The sequence below is a fragment of the Episyrphus balteatus genome, chromosome 3 (assembly GCF_945859705.1).
Source record: "Episyrphus balteatus chromosome 3, idEpiBalt1.1, whole genome shotgun sequence".
Classification (NCBI taxonomy): domain Eukaryota; kingdom Metazoa; phylum Arthropoda; class Insecta; order Diptera; family Syrphidae; genus Episyrphus; species Episyrphus balteatus.
The window spans coordinates 112,983,606-112,998,461 of record NC_079136.1 but is presented as its reverse complement, the minus strand read 5'-3'; the positions used below and the strand labels follow the sequence as shown (position 1 = coordinate 112,998,461).

Genomic DNA, 14,856 nt, shown 5'->3' with positions numbered 1-14,856 from the left:
GTTTGTTATAAACGTGATTTCTGAAAGGTTTGAAAAACCGTATAAAAGAAACACCGTAAAATATTAAAATGGCTATATACAAAACACAACTTAATCCCCGATAACATTTTAATTTTATCACTTCTCACCTATTAAACAGCAAATAAAAAAATACAGTCGTATATAAGTTTATTGAGACAATTTAGAAAGAGATAGAAAGTCAATTTAAATCCCACACATTCAAAATGGGGCCATAACTACACCCCATAAACCCAAGTTAAACGTCGTCGTCATCGTCCGTGTCGTGTTTTGTGAAAATCCCAACAACAACAACAATTTAGATGCGAACATAACTAAGTGTGAAAGGAGTCATTAAATATGATCATCATCATCACAGGAGAGAACAACACCAAACATAGCCCTCGAAATTACCCAATGAAACAAACATAATATTCTATGTTCTGTTTCTGACCAAAAAGTAACCTTTTAACTGTGCCGCATCATTCCTCAACCCTCCACTTGTAACCATCTCATCAAACCATGAAAGGAGTCAATTTTTGGTTGAATAAATATGCCAAACGCCAAAAACCTATTAAAATTCACATCGAGTTCATCAAATTCAATTAGAATTTTTCTTTTTTTTTTTTTTTTGTTCGAAGAGAGAAAAGAGAAAAGCCTTAATCAACACTGGCTATATTGGTGTTAAAGAAGATACTTATCCATCTAATATTCTGTAGGCTTCTCAAATCCATTTCAATATTTGAGTGTGTCCCTCTTATCCTCACCTCATTTTCACCATCCACCGTGTCGTTGCCGTGCCAATACAGAACACAAAGTATTTTTTTTATTTTTTTTTATTTTTATTAGCTATAGCTTCATAGATTTGGATATAAAAATGCTTCGAGGCATCCAAACATCCGGAATTGAAATATTTTTGTGTTATGATCAAAATAGCATCCATCGACTTGTAGTATACTCGACTCGTGTATACCTTTCATTTTATGGGAATCACGAAATCCTTTTTATAGAGCTCATCAAGAAATAAAATCGAGTGGGAGTGGTTCCGGTTGGTGTGGTGGTCGATGTGGCAGGTGCTAAAGAGCCTGTGTGCCTCTGGCTAGTTGTTAGTTAAGGAAAGGTCCTTTCAATTCAAAAATTAGACATGCTGTCCTGAGTGTTGTTTAATACAATTTTATTGTGCAAAAAGGTGAGCTTATATTGTGTTCAATAATGGGATTAAATGTAGTTTTTTTTTTAGGATTTCAAATTTGAATTCTTAAGCAGGGATTAAAAATTGGTTTTGAAAGTATAACAAATGTTTATGCCTCTGAAAAGACATTTTATCAAGTTTATTCAGAAGAAGATTAACATTTTGGATTATTGTCCAATTCTGTTTTATAGGAAAAGGCAAAAGTACAGTTACTTAATTAATAAGTCAGATGGATTTTTGTAAATACTGAATTTACCTATTTCTGCGTAAAATTTGCAATAAAATTTAAGTTTTTTTGAGGTTTGATATTTTACGACAAAGTATTATTTTTGTCTTTAAGAACCGAAAATTATGAAATAAAAAGCAAATATTAAAGAGTTTAAAGCTAGTTGAATTGACTTGCTGAAGATTTTTTTTTTTTTTATTTTAATATTCAAAAGCAAAATTTATTACTTTGGAATGAAAAAGAAAATAAGGTTTTCGATATTTTGTAATAACTTCAAATAGACCCAGCTAGGGAAAGCAGGACTTGTGAACCAATGTCAATTAAAGACCTTATGGCTTATGGTCTTTAACTCATAATGTGTAATTGTAAACACAATTTTAGGCACAGGTTTTAGGTTATTCCTTAAAGAGGAAATTGATTTTCTTTCTTTCTAAGATCAAAATTTACGGTACTTGCTATAATGACCAACATAAAAAATGTTGTTTTTTTCGAAATCTATGGCAAATATGTTTTTTACTTTTGAAATACAAAAACATCTTTTGAATTAAAAATTTAAATTAAAATAATAAAAAAAAAAATTCAAAACGGACTACTGAATGTTTTTAACTTTTCTTTTATATGTGGATTAATTATTTCCTTAAAATGGCGGCATACGAATTTTTTTTTGAAAAATTTTGGAAAACTTTTTTATTAAAAAATTATTATTCAAAAAAAAAAAAGAAAAAAATCAAAAATTCTTCATCATACAAAAATCTAATGGCATATAAAGTATGTATGAAAGTATGGAAATAAAGACCTTCTAAAAAGGTATTTTCGTACGTTTAAAAAACAACTTTTAATACTATTTTACATTTCTTTCAAAATTAATGATAAAAAAGAACCTAAATTGTTATTATTTTATTATTATACAACTTTTTAACGTTCTTAGCAATTTTAACCATAAGAGCAAGTATGTACGTCCATTTTATTTCTTTATCAAATGTGTAAAAAACCTTCCAAGTGTTCAATCTTTCAATTAAAAAAATAACCTTTCAAATTAAATAATAAATTAATTTTAAAACAAAATACTTTTCACATGCAAAAAAAAAATTCTTTCGTAAATTAAATTTAATTTCACGGGATATTGAAATGGTAAATTTTTGTCTTTCACGCACTTTTGTGGCATTTTCTTTCCTCGAAGCGTACCATTCTCTGCATTGCCATTTTAATTGGATTTATTAATTTAATTTAAAAAAAATTCTTTCATTTAAGCAAATATTATGAAGAAATAAATAATAATAAAGATATGCATATGAATATTTATGTGTGAAACATATACAGGAAGTACCTATAGGATATTTTTTTTTTTTTATTTTATTCATTTTTATATTAACTCTGAGTAAATAATTTAATAACCTGGGACAAATACTGAGAAAAAAAAAAGAAAGAAAAATTGACCACCACAGGGTTCACCTCATATTATTATTATTATGCCACAAGGACTTCCTATCGAGGATGATGGGACTTCCTATATGGAGTGGGAGTATTGGTGGTTAAAAAAAGACGAAACGGAATTGTAGGAAATAATCCATTATGATCCACTTACGGCGATTGTTGGTCCTTTCATTGTTCGAAGGTGAGTGCGAGGTCAGGTAGGTGTGTGTGTGGGTAGGAGGTTATAGTGATTGTCTGCGCGTATATGGCGGTAGAAAACGGTTACCACTTTGGTAAATTTTTACAAGTTGAAATGGTATATTTGTTCAGTTTTTAACCGAAATCAAATCAAATTCAGAAGTTTTCGGTAAGGGTGAGAGTTCAATAAAATTTTTGAAAAACTACAAAAAACAGTTTTCGAGACAAAAAGAAGCTTCCATTATCTTAAGCCTAAAATTTTGTATGAATGCATAACATTTTGTTGAGTAAAAAAGACTTGAAGTAGATTGGCAACCATGCAAAAGATTTGTGTGCAGGAGCTAATCTGGCATAAATCCAAAGAGAGGGAAAGAGTAGAGGTACGTCTACCTAACCTACCTTAGGTAGTAGGGTATCCACAATAAAATTATAGAGGTAAAAAGGTTAAATGCTAAATGAATACTAAAATGTTTCATTCTATACGAGTATGTGTGTGTAAATGTGAGCTGAGTTAGATTAAAATAAACAAGAGATTTTATATCCTTTTGAAAATTGAATGCGTTTTTTTTTTAATTTTTATGGTTTCGGTATCAAGTTTTTTTTTTAGATTTTCTTTTAAACATTTTTTTATATTCTAAATCTTTTGGGATTGTTTATTGTGCAATTCAATTTTCACCCGTAAGCGATTAATTTTTAATTTGTTTTTATGAATTTATTATTCTGGTCAGGAGATAATTTTAACCATGGTGTTTGTCTTTTGAACAAAAAAATAGAAGATTGGACTAAAGAGACATCAAAGAAGGAGAAATATAATTATTTTCAAATGGGAGTTGAGTTAAAAATTTTTAAGAAATTTATGTAAGTTATCGTTTAGATAACAGTTATTCATACAAAATTTTAGAGAATTTTAAGGTGAACAATCTTTTCTCGGAAGGTTTTTTTTCATAATTTTGATAAAAACTGCTCAAAACTTAAATTTAATTTTTTTTTCGTTTTTTTTTTACTTTTTTGGCTTGTAACTTTTTTAATATTCAGAATATTGATGAAGTATTCCTAACATAAAAGACGCGAAATTTAACTGTCTAATTTTTTTGTACAACCAACTGGGATGAACAAATTTAATAAAAACTAAAATCCAAGATATCGGCCAAAAGGATAATTTCACGAGTCCGAAAAATCAGCGTTATGATATTCACCAAACTATCTACCGAATGAGCAAAAAAAAAAAATTGGGGGTGGTACAAACTGCTGGGTAGCCCATATATGAACATCAAAAATGCACTGTGCTATAGTTACACGCACGTAGTTTACTACTGTTCGATCTCGGACAAGTAATTGCAATTTTCTATATTTTACTATTTCGATCTAATATATTGAATTTCGAATATTTATCCCACTGGTTAAAATTTTATTCATCTTCTCAATTACCACAGAATTTCAGAACTATAATCTTCATTTATGAGACCAAATGTGTACTTAAAAATTATTTTCAAAATCTTCCTGTATTTTTTTGCAGTTGAATTGAATTGAATTCCAATTAATTTTTTTCCATAAAAATAAAAAAAACACAAATCCTTTTTTGTGGATCTCATTTAACATTTTCTAATTATTGATCCTTGTAGTTCTGTAATAGACTATAGAAAAGCACTCCTCTTTTTTTTTTGTTGGGTCTTGTTTATTTCTACCAGAAATAAATACTAGATAGATTTAAACGTCCCTATTCATTCATTTTGTCCATTTAAAAAAAAGTAAAATAAAGTGAACCGCATAACGCCATCAACTGTAACCGTAGCTTGCCTTTAAAAAAAGGATGACCATAACCAAAATGAACCAAAACCAAAAAATCCATAGAAAGGACCTTAACTCTTCTCCCCCGTTCACCAAACCAAAACGGAAACGAAATGTAAAAAAAAAAAGAAATGAGGATGAAAAAAGGAAAATATCATATCACATATAGTTATAGTAAATCTATACCAATACACCTATATTTTGTACAAGGATTCGCCATTAAAATGATTTAGCACTGTCGATGGACTATTAATTTTTTATGGTTGGCCATTTATCCTTCTTTATTTTTGTGTCCGTTGGTATTTAATTTTTTTTTTTTGTTTATTTTTGTTGTGTTTTGTTGTATTGTATTTTTCGGTTCGTCCTGTATTTCTCACCAGCCAGCCGCTACTGTCCTGGATTCGCTATTCATATTTAACAAACAAAAAAAAAAAAAAAAAACAAAAATGAGGACGCAGTATTGCACTCAAAATATGTTTTATCTTTTTTCTGTTGCTGTTGTTGGGTTCGAATTTAACATCAGAAAGCATACAATGAGGACATAAAGGTCAGCAGCGACGAGCCGCTGCTTTTCAAGAGACGGTTTTTTTTTGTATTCTAGCCTTGGAATTATGTATATTATAATCGAGGCACATGCTATTCTGTACTATGGATTCAATTTATGAAGAAGCTTGCAAAATTTTCATGGATTTATGTATGGGAAAACCTAAACCTAAAACAAAAACAGATAAAAAATGGCGTCCAACGTTCAAGACTTGATCCTTAAAGAGTCTGCTAGAGAAATCACAATTTAACAAGAGAACTTACCGCGGATTCCGCATTAAATTAAACAGATTTCTGCATGGTTTTTTGCCAAGATGACTTCCGTTATAAATTAATCCACTTTTTCTTGTAATTTTTAGTCAGAAAATTCGAATATTTGCTACTAAAAACTAAAAATCGATCCACTGTGTGCCATTTACACCAGGATGTACAAAGAGTAGTCGTTTTTTTGTTCGTCCGTCCATGACTCAATGACTGCAAAAGGTGATACCAGCAACACTACATAGTCTCCGTTTGGACACTATAATGGTGTGTGGAATATGCTTAACCGCGTATAATTTATCGGTTGGCGTTTTTCTTTGCACTTACGTGTTATCATACTTTTACACTCTCTTTTCCTCTGTGTATTTGTACAGATGGCGCTAGGGTCGATATTGGAAAGTACAAGTCAACTTTCACCCTGGGCCATCATTTATCGACTCAGGTTTATGAAAATGGAAAAGTCAGACAGAAGGGGGGGGCTGTTGTTCGGACATTCGGGAAGCATGCTAAACGGTATAGGCGGTAATAATTATAGCTGGTCAGAAGGATATGGCAATGATGTTGCAGGACACATATGTGGCGGCAGGCCTTTGTTATAAGTTTCCTATTACCACCATCAGCCCCTGGGGTGTGGTGTATATGAATAACCTGTACGATAGGGATATATATAGTTGTATGTGTAGGTGTAGGCCATATGTAGCAAGCAGCTCATTATTATTAGTGGAAAATGCGGCGCGCAAAACTGGTGATGGCGTGATGGCGGCAGCAAGCCTGACGCTTCATTACTTTTATATTATTTGTGTCACTAAAGGATTCCTTCCACCTGTCACTGCAGGATTTTTATGACTTAGGGTAGGATGGTACAAGAGTGCGCGGTCGATAAGAGTGCGCAAGGCCATTTTCTACGATTTGAGAGGGAATATAAGACTGAATGCACTTATTTTGGAAAGACCTAAGTGAGTTTGATCTGCTGTCAAAATTTCATGCAAATGTGTTTGTAAACAGAGGTGCTAGTTAAGTTTAAGTTTTTGAGCTCTTTTTTTTCTAATTTTTCTTGCCAAACAAATTAAATTTTCCGCTAAACAACAAAAAATGACAATAAACAAAGTATGGAATATTGAAAAGTAGACAAAAAGAAAACATTTGAGGAACACGTAAGATTGGTCATAAAGTGCATTGTGAAATACATATATATTCTTTGATTGCATGTCTGAACGTGTAAGAATGCGCACCATGATGATGTATAAGAGTGCGCGGGTTATAAGAGCAGTTAATGCTCTCCAAGGCTTCAAAATAACTGGCATTTGTCCATATACCACAAGCAGCAGCTAGAAAAAGCAATTCCTACCAAAAAGAAACCAAATACAAGTTTTACAAAAAACAAGCGAATGGAGGTAACTAGGAAATTTCGAAATTTTCTCGGAACCATTAATCGAAGACTAAATAGATTGTTCCTCATGTAAGGAGTGATGGGTCGATAAATACTCTGTTTATTTAAAGATAGGCAGTTTTATTTGCGACTTTTGTGCGAACTTACACCTGTGCGCAGCTGCGCACTCTTACAAACTAAGCCGCGCACTCTTACACAATAGGATGTATAAGAGTGCGCAAATGACCTAATGTGGTATTTTGTTTATAACTATTGAATTAATACATTTTTGTTACCAGTTTTAAGTTTTTTTCTTTGCTTTGATTATAAACTAAAAACTATATATAAAAAAAGTAGTTAAATTCTTTTTGTTATTGTTTTATTTGGTGTTTTGTCTAAAATGCGCACTCTTATACCACCTTACCCTACTCCTGCTCTTTCTTTGCCACCACCACTACCTCACTCATGCTGTTAAAGCTGTTTGCTTTAATGGCCGCAAGCATTAAATTTACGAGCTGATCTTAATTTTTTTTGTTTTTTTTTTTTGCTCCTGTTTAAGGATATCTCTTCATTGTTATGTTGGTTATGGGGTTGTTGTTTATGTTTACCGAACGAAAAACCCCCAAAAAAGCTGTATGTGTCATTGACAAAGTGTAAGGATTATTATCATTTCTTGCACATTGATGGCGGTCCTTTTTACCTTTTTTTTTTGTTTGCTTGTTTTTATTGCGAGCGTGCGGTATATAAAGATTCTTCTTTTAATGTACAACAAAACGCAAAAAAAAATCGGCAAAAAAAGTTCATAACAATTTAAGAGACAAAAAGCTTTTAGGGATTTATATATAGGTAATAGGTATATCTTTGAAAAGGTGGGCCGTGTATTTATTTTGATTGGACATTCGAAAGGAATCTATATAATTTTACGATAAGTACAATTTAAATGGCAAAATCAAGTCTTTGTCTCTAAGGGGAGGAGGGATAGGGTCCTTTTTTTATTTGCCAAAAATTACTTCGAAGACCTGTCGTTAGATCAATAAATTGTTAAGAGCTTTTAAAGGTATATTAAAGCCAATGGTTATAGGTTATAATAAATGCATTGGTTTTATTTTTTGTTTAAAGAAATAAACGTTTATGAACTGCATGAAGGTTAGATATGGATATATGAAGAGTAATTTTTTTTTATGACTAAGCAAGAGGAAATTTGGTTAATAAAAATTTGAATTTTGATTAAAGATTTAAAAAAAAATGTCAAAAATATGGTAATTGATTTACATAAAATGTCAGAAAGTCGTTCATATTTATTTTTTACATAAAGTAGGTTTTAAGTTGAATCAAATTGTACTGGGGTTTTAGATTTTTAATACAGTTTTTCTTTTGTTCATAGTTAAATAATAGTTTTTTTTTTTGTAAACAAAAAGAAATTATTGTAGGTACTCGTACCTTCGGGTGTTAAATGCGTCCAATTTTTACTTGCGTACAGGTCTAATATCAAGTTATACATTCGTAAAAAAAAAAAAGTAGAGATTACAATCAAACATGACAATACAATGAAAAGAGGGTCTCGAAAGTTCACCTGTCTGTCAGTCTGTGTGTCTTTCAGAATGTCTGTTGGTTTGTACCTATAAGGAGCTAGAGCCTAAGCGGATGGGCCGATCCACTTCAAACTTGGTATACAGCAGTTTTTTAATCATGTAAAGAGGGGTTCTTGCAATTAATTTTTTTAGACCAAAAATAACGGTACCTGTTATATACCAATTTTGGAAAAGTTTTATTTTCTCAAAAAACGGCTGCTATGATTTTGTTAAAAAAAAATTCAAGTAGGTAATATTGTTTATACAAGGCTCATAGAACCGTTTTTTTTTTTTTTTAATATGTCTTCCTTCCGAACAATTTGCTCAGTTTCAACAAATTTTTTTAACAAAAGCACTTACATATATATAGTTTTTATATAAATCAAAAATAAAATTATTAAAAAAATAATTTTTGGATTTTAAAATATCGAAAAAGAATTTTTTTTTAATTTTTTTTTTTTCAAAAAATAAGTTTATTTTAAAAACGACTTTAACAATTTTAAAAATTTGTTTTCTAAAAATTTAACTTTTAAAACAAAGAAAATTGCATACTTTTTTGAGCTCAATTTCATTTAAAGAACCAATTTTAAGTTTTATTTTTATATTTTTACCGACTGACAAAAAGGAGGAGGTATTCAATTCGTCTGTATTTTTAGTTATTTTTATTTGTATAAATGTTTGTATAAAAAGTTTTACAGCCTTATTGCGATTTGCAACAATCAATCGATAGTTGATAAAAATTAAATTTCGATATCTTATTACCTAATTAAGAAAAGTTTTGAAAGCAGAGAATGGTCCTTACCGTTATTAAATGGGATCTTATTAGAAAATGACCAGTTTTCCTATAAATAAGGTTTCCCAAATTTCAGTATTTATCAACTATCGATTGATAGTTGTAAATCAAAATAAAACTGGTTAACATTTAAGTAATTTGAACTCTAAGAGCAAGTACGTGCGACCCAGACATGGATTTTATATTTTTTAACTTACATGCACCAAAGGATTTTTGTCAACCTTTTATATGAGAATATTTCATAGCCTGTTATTTAACCCTAAATCTAGATCCTTAAGGTGTGATGTTTTAAATAGTTTTACAATTTTACCAGGGTTGTAAAAATTATTTTCTTTTTTTTTTAAATCATTCGTTGTTGTCCAGTTCAAATAAAAAAAATTACTGCAACTAAAAATATTTTGGATAGAAAAAAATGTTTTTGCAACCGAATAATATTTGCAAAAAAAAAATATTTGCTGCAACTAAAAATATTTTGGATTCAAAAAAAAAAATTTTTTGCTAATACAAAATTTTTTGCATAAAAAAAAAATATTCAATGCAAAAAATGTGCATTGAAAAATTTTTTTTTTCATCGAATTTTTAACAATTTGCTATTTCAACTATAATATTGAAAGGCTAAATAGTCAAAATTGTAAGGCCGTGTGCGAATTGCTTTAAAATGTTGGTTAAAATTTCTACCACGATTAAAATTTGACGTTTGGTTAAAAAAGGGATCAAATTTATTTTTTTGCTGTGCGAATTGGGTTGAAATGTATTAAATGGGACTTTTTTCTTGGTAATACTTTGAATAAAATTCCCTCAAGATAAAACAAAATTACCCTCAAAAATGTTTTTTCTTATATTCAATTAACTATTTTTTTATAACAAAACCCAGTTGAAAATATATCAAGTTAAATATTCTAGTATGAAAATGTAAGAAATTCTCAATTTCACATACTTTTTTTTTATTTTATCGATAAATTCCCATTTCATTATGATCAAAAAGAAATTTATTAATTCAGTCTTCTAACACTAATTCGTTCACCAGCTGCCAACAAAATAGTACAAACAAACAATTAGTAGATTTTCAATTTTTCAAGATGAATATTAATTTGAGGAAGTACTTTGTATTAACACTTTTAACATTTCTTAAAATATCAACGCATTATAACAAAAATAAATATAAAATCTATCTTGATCTTTCTATCTTCAGAAACGTCAAATTTTAACCACTAGTGTCAAATTTTACCCTGCTCCGCAGCTGGGTAAATTTTAACCCATTTTAATCACCATGCTATTGTCAAATTTTAACCAAACGTCATATTTTAACCAACATTTTAACGCAATTCGCACACGGCCTTAGAAACTCAATGAATATTTTAAAAAAATATAATCGACAAATTTTGCAAAAATTTTTTTTTTGCAATTTAAAAAATTTTTTTTTTACATATATTTTAATGAAAACATTTTTAGTTGCTATAAATATTTTTCGGTTGCATTTAATGCAAATTTTTTTCAGTTTCAATAAATATTTTTTTTTAATGGAATTTTTTTTTTTATTTGCAATAAATATTTTTTTATTTCAAATGCATTTTTTTATATTTTTACAACCCTGGTACAACCCTCATTTCCTGACAGGTTTTATTACCCGCCCAATAGGTTTCAATGTTATTGGTTCTAAAAAAGTCGGACCGGATAAATAAAAATAAATTACTATAGATTAAATTATTTTAAGACTCTTTTTGTTTATATTTGCTACTTATGACATTTCCAAAGTGACTCTTTTATTAAAACCAATCATATGTATAAGTTAAAAAAAAAATTGAACAAATAAATAACTTTGAACCGAACATTCTTTCCAGGAGGTCTTCAAATTGAAAACAGTCGAGAAGAAGATCAAGGCAAATACGAATGTGTAGCTGAGAATTCTGTTGGCACTGAACATTCTAAAGCGACAAATTTATATGTCAAAGTACGTCGTGTTCCGCCCACATTTTCAAGGCCACCAGAGCAAATCAACGAAGTAATGTTAGGTGCTAATTTGAATTTATCTTGTATAGCAGTAGGTTCACCAATGCCTCATGTCAAATGGATGAAAGGTAATGAAAAAAAAAAAAAAAAAACAATTATAATTAATGTCAATTTAATTTAATTTCTTTCTCTTTATTTCTAGGCGCCCAAGATCTAACACCAGAAAATGAAATTCCCATTGGCCGTAATGTACTTCAATTGACTAACATTCAACAAAGTTCAAATTATACATGCATAGCAGCATCGTCCTTGGGCCAAATCGAAGCTGTTGCTGTTGTTAAAGTGCAATGTAAATTAAAAACCATTTCCCAAAAATAAAATTGACTAGATACAATTTTATATACCTACTCTACCTTCACAAATTAATGACTCTTGTTCTCTTGATTTTGATTTTGGTATTTTGTTTTTTGTTACTTGTTGTAGCTCTTCCAACCGCACCAACAGATGTACAAATATCCGAAGTTACAGCGACATCTGTACGACTAGAATGGTCATACAAGGGTCCAGAGGATCTACAATATTACGTTATTCAGTACAAACCCAAAAATGCTAATCAGGTAAGGAAATACACAAACAAAAATAGGATTTAAAAATGTCCTTTGCCAAAATAAAATGAACAAAATAAAAATAGACACAAAAAAAGGACGAAAAAGTTGCAAAAAAAACTATTAAAGATTTTTAATTAGTTTCTGCTCCTGTTCCTTTTTTGTCCGTGTCCGTGTCCGTTGTACTTGTTCTAATCCTCGAAATGAAGGACATGCAACAAAAAATCCTAGAACTTCCATCTGGTGGAATAAATTAAATCTGGCAGGCGAAAATGTTGATTTCTTTTTTATTTTGTTTCGCTATTTCGTTGATGCCACTTTCTCGTCTCGTGTCTCAAAATTTTAATATTTATAATTTTTTTTTTATTATTATTTTTTTCTTTCTTGTAGGCATTCAGCGAAATCAGTGGTATTATTACAATGTTTTATGTTGTTCGAGCGCTGAGTCCTTACACGGAATATGAATTTTATGTGATTGCTGTGAATAATATTGGACGGGGACCGCCATCAATTCCAGCGACATGTACCACCGGTGAGACTGGTGAGTATATATGGCATTTATTTGATATTTTTCTAAGAATTTCATAAGTTTAATATTTTTTTTTTTTTTTTTTTCGGTAAAAACAAATTTTGTGAATGAAATGGAATTTTTTCTAAGAATTTCTTGTTTTTTTTTTTCTCTTTTTCCCCTTTTTTCTCTCTCTCTCTCCATGACTTACACATAATTTTTGGATTTTGGTATGGTAACGAAAAATAAACAGGATTTTTTGAGAATTTTTTTCGTTTAAATCCTTGATATATTTTTTTTTTTTTTTGTTGTATGTTATAAGTTGTGATCTCAAGACTAACGACTACATCCAATACTAAATAATTGAAATGCTCTGAAGAAATGAAATTTATATGGAAAATGCCATATAGAGTTTTGCAAAGTTTTAATGACATTTAAATTCTAAGAAGGCCATGATATTTAAATTGTATGTATTCATAAGAAGTTGAAAATCTTAAAAAGCCTTACAATTAAGTTTCCAAATCCTTATACAAACAGTGCAACAGGTATACTTTGATAAATAATTGCAGTCTTAGGCAAAGTTTAAAAAAAAAAACTAAAATACACCTCTAAAAGAAAGTTTTCAAAGACAATTATCTTAAGTTTTTTTTATAAAAACTACCTACGCATCACAAATTTATTGAATTTTTATTCATTCAGGAAAAAATGACAAAAATATCGACATAAACACTTTTTTAAATTAAGTTTTTTAAATTCCCCTTTTTGCAAATCAAATTCACCTTCTGAAAATCAAATTCATGAGCTTTTTAAATAAGAGTATTGATGTCTTTCATTTAAAATTTGTCGGAGGCCCTAAAACTAAAAGCATTTTAGGGGCTGATTCTTGGGTACATTCTAAAAAAATTGTTCTATAGTAACTATCTATCTGGAAAGTTGATACAACTTAGCGATGATTTTATTTACTCATGTTTCCTAATGTTAATTTCTCAGTTAATACTAATGATAGAAGACTCATTAAAATTTTGATTTTCAGGAAAAAAATTATATGTAACTGAATTTAATAAATGTTAATAACTTATTCCATAGCTCAGATATTAATTTTTAAAAGCTGTTCTTTCTTTTTCATTCTAATTAGTGGAGTAACTAAAGCTCAAAAATTGGCAATATTAGGGAACCCGGCCGAACAGCTTAGATTTTGATGATCTTTTTTTTCAAGCGTCGGTAATTAAAAATACTTTAAAGTCTATAGATGAAAAATTGCCGGTGTTGCCGTTTTGATTTTTTAAATTTAATTGAAGATTTTTGTGAACAAAAACAAATTTTTTTTCAAAAATTTTTCTTAAATTTCATAAATTAATTGATGCTTAAAGATTGTCTAGGAAATTCAAGGAAAACAAATATATGGGAGTGAGGGACAATCTTCCATAGTTCAAGCGATAGATGCAATTTTCTTATTAATTGACTTCAAACACAAAAAATATATTTGAACACAACGGCAACACCTACAATATTCAAATATACATTTTTTAAAAGCTAGAAGCTTAGTCATATATGTAAAATTAAAATTAAGTTAATTGAATGAACGGCTTTTGAAAGAATCGTAATTGAACTCAGATTTTCGAAAAAAAAAAAAATTATTGAAAAAATTTTAACATGTCGTTTTTTAAACTTGGTCGTAATATAAAATGTATTTATTTTCAAATTTTTTTGGCCGCATATATTATGATTTCAAATTATAAAAGGAAATGTCAATATGTATTACGGTTTATGAAAAAAAAACAAAAAGTATTGCATTTTCGAAGAACTTTTTTTAATAAAAGTTTTGAAAAAAATGTAACTTATTTTTTTTTTTAAGTTCAACATCTAAACATAAAATTATTTTTTATTCATTTAATAACCCTTACTGTTGAAAGTTAAATAGCAAAAATTTAAAGTTCCTATTTACCACAGTCTTTGAGAAAATTAATTATTTCAATGCAAAAATTCAGTTTTAATAAAAAAAAAACCATTGAAATTGAAGAAATTTTTCATTTTTTTTTTTTTTCAAAAGTGTGATATATTTTACCTTTTTTACTTCGAAATTCAACTGATAATATTTATGGCCAAAAATTTTTTTTAAATAAATTCATATTTTATTAGAAAAAGTTTGAAAAAAAGTCATTTAAATTTTTCTAATAACATTTTTTTTTTTAATTCTGAGTTTGAGGACCATTTTTTCAAAAAGTCTTGATTAAATTTAGTGGATTTAAATTTAAGAGATAAGAATGAGCTTCTGGCTTTTTAAAAATGTTTTTAAAATATTGTAGGTGTTGCCGTTGTTTTCAAAATATTTTTTTTGTGTTTGAGGTCAGAATGTTAGAAAATTGCATTTATCGCTTAAACGATGGAAGATTTTCCCTTACTGCCTTTTATATATTTTCCTTAAATTACCTAGAGAATGAT

The 14,856-nt window shown here is 29.0% G+C and overlaps 1 protein-coding gene across 11 annotated transcripts in view; it reads left to right on the top strand.

Moving 5' to 3' along the window:
- Nucleotides 1-14,856, top strand: part of LOC129916500 (tyrosine-protein phosphatase Lar) — a 664,315-nt gene that overhangs the window by 585,260 nt on the left and 64,199 nt on the right. For 8 of the 11 annotated variants that reach the window (XM_055996494.1, XM_055996492.1, XM_055996499.1 and 5 more), the window contains 4 exons: nucleotides 11,193-11,429; nucleotides 11,504-11,650; nucleotides 11,785-11,918; nucleotides 12,297-12,438. In XM_055996494.1, coding sequence (XP_055852469.1) covers nucleotides 11,193-11,429; nucleotides 11,504-11,650; nucleotides 11,785-11,918; nucleotides 12,297-12,438 — 660 coding nt within the window. Of the gene's footprint in view, nucleotides 1-11,192; nucleotides 11,430-11,503; nucleotides 11,651-11,784; nucleotides 11,919-12,296; nucleotides 12,448-14,856 lie in introns of all 11 variants that reach the window. The other 3 variants (XM_055996501.1, XM_055996498.1, XM_055996497.1) reach the window with 2 other exon arrangements.